Source organism: Eucalyptus grandis, chromosome 2, assembly GCF_016545825.1.
Source record: "Eucalyptus grandis isolate ANBG69807.140 chromosome 2, ASM1654582v1, whole genome shotgun sequence".
Taxonomy (NCBI): Eukaryota; Viridiplantae; Streptophyta; class Magnoliopsida; order Myrtales; family Myrtaceae; genus Eucalyptus; species Eucalyptus grandis.
In genome coordinates this window covers 28,734,152-28,741,294 of record NC_052613.1, presented here as the reverse complement: position 1 = coordinate 28,741,294, position 7,143 = coordinate 28,734,152, and the positions used below count along the sequence as shown (strand labels likewise).

Here is a 7,143-nt window from a genome sequence, read left to right as displayed (position 1 = left end):
ATGATGACTTTTAAAGTTCCTGTTTCTATATGTAAAGCTGTTGAGAAGAAGATAGCTTGTTTTTGGTGGAGAAACAACAGTAACAGAGCTGGAATTCACTGGAAAAATTGGGATTTTCTGAAAGAGAGTAAGGAGAAGGGAGGGATGGGCTTTAGAGATTTAATATCCTTTAATAAAGCTTTACTGGGGAAGCAAGCCTGGTGACTTTATCTTGATCCTGATTCTTTATGGGGTAGTGTTTTTAAAGCTCTATATTTTCAATCTACAACCCTATGGAAAGCGGATACAGGGACTAGACCTTCTTGGGGTTGGCGAAGTCTCCTTATGGGCAGAGATTCTATTTTGGATGGACTTCAATGGTTTGTTGGCAATGGCAAATCAATCAGTGCTAGAGAGGATAAATGGCTTAGCATGGGTATTCTCGGTGGACCAGTTAATAGGGAGGAACCAAAGTTGGTAGAAGGGTATATTCTCCCTAAGCAGAATGCATGGAATGTAGAGCTTCTTAATTAGACTTTTCAGCCACAAATAGTTGAGGAAATTCTCGCTATTAATTTATGGACAACATCATCTGAGGACAAACTCTGCTGGACAGCCACACAAGATGGCCACTACACTGTTAAGAGTAGATATCATAGCATTAAACAATCAACACCCAGTAAGTTACATTTTCAGGCATCCTCTTCTTACTCCCCCCCAACAAAGCTTTGGAAACAGATCTGGAAGACCAAGACAGCCCCAAAGATTCGCAATTTTCTATGGGCATTATGCCAAAATGCATTACCTACCAAAGCCAACCTATTCCAACGAAGGATAACCCAAGACCCTTTTTGCAAACTTTGCTCATCCAATACCCCTGAAACCCCAGAACATTTATTTCTCCTTTGCCCATCAACACATCCTATTTGGTGTCACTCCAAAGTTCAGATTAAAATTTCTAGTCAAACAACACATCGAATAGAAATATGGCTTACACACATCATAGAACAGAAGGGAAACATACCAGGTTTTGAGGTCATCGTTGCTTTGCTGTGGCAATTGTGGAAGGCTCGAAATCATTTCCTCTTTCGCCATCAACGGACCCATCCGGATATTCTCATCGACTCAGCATTGAATCTAGCTAAACTGTGTATCCAATCTCACCAGCAGCAGACGCCCACAGAGTTCATACGGTAGAACCCTAACAGCATCTGGCAACCACCAGCAAAAGGAGTTATAAAAGTTAATATGGATGGTGCTTTTCGTAGCCCAAATCAGACAGGGGCGATTGCAAGCATCCAATGTGATCACACAGGTCGAATGACCGACAGTTTCATGCGAAGCGTTCATGCTTCAACGGCGCTAGAGATGGAGATCCAGGCACTATTACATACACTGAAGGATTTCGTGACAAAGGGCAACACAGATGCCTACCTGCAGATCGAATCAGACAACCTTGTCCTCGTCGAGACCATCAATCGGAATCGTCTGCCACCATGGGAGTGCCGTGCCTTGCTCGCTGAATGCGAAGCCCTAATCCCCTATTTTCCCAATCTCTTTGTGCATCATGTTCAACGCGAGGCAAATGCCCTAGCCGATTGGGCCGCGAAAGCCCACGAACAAGGTCTTCTTCCGTCCAACTGGGCTTTATTTCCTCCTCAAGCGATGATGGATATCATTTGTATTGATGCCCTTGTAAATTGTTGTATGTTCTTTCCACCTTAGAGTTATATATATAACCTCTTTCGACCAAAAAAAAAAAAAAAAATTAGTTGATGAATGGAAAACATATCAAAAAGAAATCTAAATCTATTGTATTTGTACCAATTTAGTCTTAAACTTTCAATTGGACAAATTTAGTCAAAATTTATTTCATATTGATATCAATTGAGTCTACCAGGCCAATTTAGCCAGAAAATTATTGACGTGGATGCTAACAATCCTACGTGATGTGGCTGACGTTAATGTGAACATTTATAATTTTTTTCCCTTTTATTTTTTCTTCTCTTTGCCTTTTTTTTATTTTTTTTACTATTAAGAGTTGGTGGGGGCCGCCAGCCATGGGTTGAGGCTTGACGCCCCCATTGGCCACTAGACAAGGGCTTGTGAGGGCCATGAAGCCCTCATTGGCAATTGACGAGGCCTCGCAACCCTTGCTCACGATTTGTTGAGGGTTGCAACCCTCACCCAATGGCCATCAAGTCAAGGTTGAGCCTTGACCTGATAGCTTCTTGCTTGGCTCTAACGATGTATAAAAAAAAAGACAAAAAAATTAATAAAAATTTGAAAAAATATATATAAAATATTAAAAAATTATCCACATCAGCTCCAATCATGCCACCGAGGCAATCAACCTCCACATCAATATAAAAAATTGACTTTTAGAGGTCCAACAGTTGGTAAAAGATTTATTGGCCAATATAATAGCTCTAATAAGAATCACACACGCTGTTGGCAGAATTATCAACTTCAACCTTGTTTACAGTGATAGCTAAATTGACCATTTGATCAAGATTCAACGTCAACTTATGCCAAATCGAATATGGTTATGGATTTGAATAAATGCCAAGACAATTTATTTTTTCAAGTAAACCGCTTTTAGGGCTTCCATATCATAGTAAATTGGTGATTACTTTGCTACGGTGAGAACTCGAGAATCAAATGCTCCAATAGAATAGTAGAGTGGTCCATCGTATGTGAAGGGCAAATGTCAAGAGCAGATGCAATATCACTATAGCCCCTTTGATCATTTTCTAATTCCTCAAGAGATTAATGTCGAAATATATTTATGTCCATCGGGAACTATCACTAGCCGTCAAGGCTAGTAAGATATGGAAGTGGACCATGAGCTGTGAAAGGACTACAGAAGCATGCAATTGCAGTTATTGAATCGAGTACATCATAATAATTAATGGATGTATGCTACGATGGCCATGATGAGGATCTTGACCTGTTAAGAACTCAGGTACGATTGAAGAAGACTCAGACGTGTGATCATCATGCGGTCGGGAACCTTGTGAGGTGATGATGGGGACCCCTTTGGATTTGAATCCGTGAACCGCCTATTTCGGGAGAATCGGTCCAAATTTGGAGAAAATATTAGGTACGTGAGACATTTCAGCCTGGCAAACAAGAAAGCGCTCGGAGGACGACACGTGTCCTCGTGTCAGGCGCCATGTTTGAAAAAATTTCGGATGGGAGACTGAGGGTTTTTCTTTCTTCGCGCCTCTCTCACCTTTGCAGATCGTCTCTCTCCCCTTCTCCTCTCTCTCCTCTCTGTCTCTCTCCCCTTTGCCTCCGCTGGTTGCTTCCATTGCCCCCACCCTGACGCCGATGCCGACGCCGACGCTGCCAACGCTCCTCCGCCTCCCTCTTGCGACATCCGCTCTGCTCTCTCTCTCCCCCTCCGCGAAGTCGTGCCTCTCTTCCAGCGAAACGCGACGCCGACGGGCCTCCACCTCCGCCTCCTCCCCTAAACCCTACTCTGACGCCGACGCCTCTCCGCCTCCCTCTCGCGACCTCTAGTCCTCTCTCTCTTTCGTCCTAGAAGTCGCGCCTCTCTTCCAGCAAACCCCGACGCCGACACCAACGCCCCTCTGCCGGTTGCCTCCATTGGCATCGGAGTCCGTTGCCCCCGACTCCTCCGCCTCCGCCTCTGCCTACGCGCCTGACGCCAACACGTCGAACCACAACTGCGAAAATGGAGTAGAGAGAAATGACGAGCTCGACGGCACCGGCGACAGCGACAAAGTAGTAGATGGAGATGAAGAAGCAGAAGCGCGCGCGCTCGGGGTTCTGGACATGGCTCGTCGCGTCGGTCGCGTTCCGGCTCGCCCTCGTCTATCTCCCCAGGAACCTTCGCCTGTCCACCTTCCCCGAGGTCGCCACCCCTCTCACCAGCATTCGTTGCCGTACCGCCGCCTCTCTTCGCTCCATTGATCGATTCCCGATCCCCGATCCCCCGCCCCCTCCTCCTTTGAAATCTCGGAGGTTCATTTTTTGATACGATTTTTGGTTTTTCTTGTTTGTGCCGCCTGCAGTTGGCAAAGGCTACTGGTTGAAGCAGTAGGCGATGTCTCCCTATGCAGGTTCGGCTCTGTTCGATCTCTGTAGGAAGGAAGCTGCTTGTTTGCTTACTGGTGTGTCACTGTTCCATGCTTTGATCCCTCCCATCTTCAATTTTCTTCCCCCCTCCCTCGAAATCTCATTTTTTCAGCATTTTCACTTTGGAAAAATCTGGGTGAGGAAGTAGATTTTTTGGGAGATGATTGATTAGTTTGGCATGTTTTCCGGGTTTTGAAATTTTTTTTTGACTGAGGTGAGCCTGTTTGGGAGAAGATTATCATGCGTAATGGGGTCTGGTGGCGCGATTACTTTGAATGGAGGAAGCACTTGAGTTATGGTTTTTTTTGACTGCTTCAACCTTTTTTTCCTCCGAGAAATTAGGATGATCTGGTCTATTCTGAATCTGGGTCGCCATTCACGGCAAGCCTGAATGGTGAAACGAACTCCTCTACCTATTTATGTGATAGGACTGAGGATCATATCTGATTATAGCTTTCTAAAAAAGGAAACTTTATACTTGCATGCTATCCAGTTTCTCTAAGGGATTAAAGCAACCTGCCATGTACGTGAATCGTTGAAGCAGTGAATGGACCCTGGAGATTATTCGATCGAATGATCATTATTGTTTTTCTTAATTATAGAGAGAGGTACTCATATTGCTTTTTCTTGGAATCAGAATTGCTACTGCTTAAGGGCATCTTAACTTCTTTCAGATCCAGGTTATGGTGCTGTTGGTTTCATCGTTGAATGTGAACATTCTTATCGTCGCACTATGCAGCTTATTCAATATAGCTATTTCTTCATTTGTCTAATTCAAGAAAGAGCTCCTCTGTATTCTAGATGATGTTTTAACATATACACCGTGTGGTCTAAGGAAATAAGAAGTTGTTCTGCTTATAATTGTTATCTTGGCAAGTTTCATTGTGCACCTTATTTAGTCCATAGTCCCATATTTATGTTTCGTGTGGAGACTGAAGTGAGGTGGAGATTTTGTGCATTCAACAATCTGTTTCTTGTTCCAACAGGAAAAGGTCAGCCATTGCCAAAGTTTGGTGAATGGGATGTGAATGACCCAGCTTCAGCGGAGGGGTTTACTGTCATCTTTAACAAGGCAAGGGATGAAAAAAAGACGGGTGGTAAGCCCGAATCTCCGGCAAAGGCCAACCCTCAAGTCAAACACTCTGTTGATCCGAGCAAACCTCCAACGGTAAGTTGTTTCTTAGGAGCCTGGGAACAAACTGTTTTATTTATGTAGGATGCATTAATTATTGCAGTCATTTGTTCTACGATAATCTATTAAGGTTCCAGTTATGTAGTAGTTAACCTGTCTAATAATTAAATTTAAACTTTCTTATATGCTATGCTAGTCTTGATGAAAATGTAGAAATGGAAAATAGAACTCTCAAACTTGCAGATAGGGTAAAAGAAATTGATTTGACAGTGTCATAAAAACTAAGCAGGTTGGGCACTACTTGCTCGTTAGTATTTGAATCATTCAAAATGACCATCCGAAAGATGCTATTATCCTTTATAGTGCGAGCAGGAATTGAATTTGAGTTGGACGCAATTGTTTGTGAACAAGTCTGTTGCTGTAGATTTTATTTATTTATTTATTTATTTTGTTTTCATTCTCCCAACCTTTGCTGCTTCGCTCTCTTACCGTGAATTCTTTGTTGCACGCAGAAGAAATGGTTTTGCTGCATTCAGAGCCCAGCAGAATCTTGACTAGGTTCTCTGGTGAGGAGCTTCCAAAAGAGACGCGCGTTGTTAGGCTAAAGCAGCCCCAGAATGTTCACTTGAAGAAGATACAAACAGTTTAGAGCCATTGTTATTCTTGCAGGAATAGCTCCTCGTGGTGTAAATGTGGGGTTTGTGGAGATGAGTAAAATAATGACGCGTCATGCTTACTATAATTTATCAGCAGTATGCTTCTCTCTGTCTCTGCCTATCTCTCTCTCTCTCTCTCTCTTCCTCTGCTTAGTTCTATTGTTAATTTATTAATTGTCTGCTTTCTGTATTTGTGAATTGGATCTGTCTGTGAAATGTCTACGCTTACTTTCAATCCGGTTTAATTTATTGTTATCCATCGTTGTTGAAGACATTATAGATACGAGCTTGTGACCCTTTCCTCTGTCATCAATCACGCTAACGGATGTTTCTGGTTGGGGGAACAGCGTGAGTCATAGCCATATGCGTTTGTCATTTCGCTTTTATAGGAATTAAGGTGTCAAGTGTTGGTGTTTCATGAATCATGTATAAGAAAAATTAACGAAATGAACGCAGCGGAAACAAAGATATCTTTTACACATGATTCTCCTAAGGCGTTGTTCGTGCGTTTCAATAAAAAATCTAAACATAAAAGGGAGTTAAACGAAATACCTCTCGAAGCGCGCTTTGAAACGAGTCGGTTCGGTTGTTCTACAATTCGAGTCCCACAAGCGTCGGACCTCTAGTTCAGACACACCAACAACAAACGTCGAACGGAAGAGAGAACCTTCGGATATTCTCCACTTCGATTGTGCTAGCAATCACGTGGAAATGATCCAATGTATCCTCAATGTATTATAGTCACGGCCCGAATGAGAAAAACACTCTACTTTCTCGTGTCTCTCAAAGAATACAAGAACACAAGAACACACACATTTCTCTTTGTTTTCGGCAACTCATTTTCTCTAAAAACAAATAGCGCACGCCCACCTTTCTCTGTATTTCAACCCCTTGAAGTGTCGCCAAAAACAAGACGCACACCCACAGAAAATCTCTCTTAGTTGCAACCTTTTTGCAGCCTATCTTTTTTAATATTTATACATGAATCAGCAACGGTTGCCGATCGTGGGATCAGCAACCGTTGCTGATCCTCGTTCTCATGCACGATCGAGCACGATCGTGCATGAATGGAACGGTCAGCAACCGCTGACCGTTTATGCACGATTTCGTGCACGATGGTCAGCGGTTGCTGACCATCCATGCACGAACTAAATGCGTGCGAAGTGGTCAGCAAAAAAAAATTTGCTGACCATTTCCACATTAATTAATCAATTAATTAATTAATAATTAATCAATTTCCTTAAAAAAATAACAATAATAACATAATCCTTA

General features: G+C 42.8%; 1 protein-coding gene across 1 annotated transcript; it reads left to right on the top strand.

The window, feature by feature from the left end:
- The first annotated feature begins 4,823 nt into the window (after positions 1 to 4,823).
- LOC120290376 (protein NOI4-like) lies at positions 4,824 to 6,087 on the top strand. The gene is made up of 2 exons (XM_039306444.1): positions 4,824 to 5,251; positions 5,728 to 6,087. Exons 1-2 carry the CDS (start codon positions 5,000 to 5,002, stop codon positions 5,767 to 5,769), a joined length of 294 nt encoding a protein of 97 aa, XP_039162378.1. The 5' UTR covers positions 4,824 to 4,999; the 3' UTR covers positions 5,770 to 6,087.
- Positions 6,088 to 7,143: the final 1,056 nt, after the last annotated feature.

Bases quoted from the DNA above. Each gene is read 5' to 3' on its own strand.
- LOC120290376 (XM_039306444.1), top strand. From the start codon at position 5,000: ATGTTTCGTGTGGAGACTGAAGTGAGGTGGAGATTTTGTGCATTCAAC. The intron at 5,252-5,727 runs GTAAGTTGTTTC...TGTTGCACGCAG, and splicing joins ATCCGAGCAAACCTCCAACG to AAGAAATGGTTTTGCTGCAT.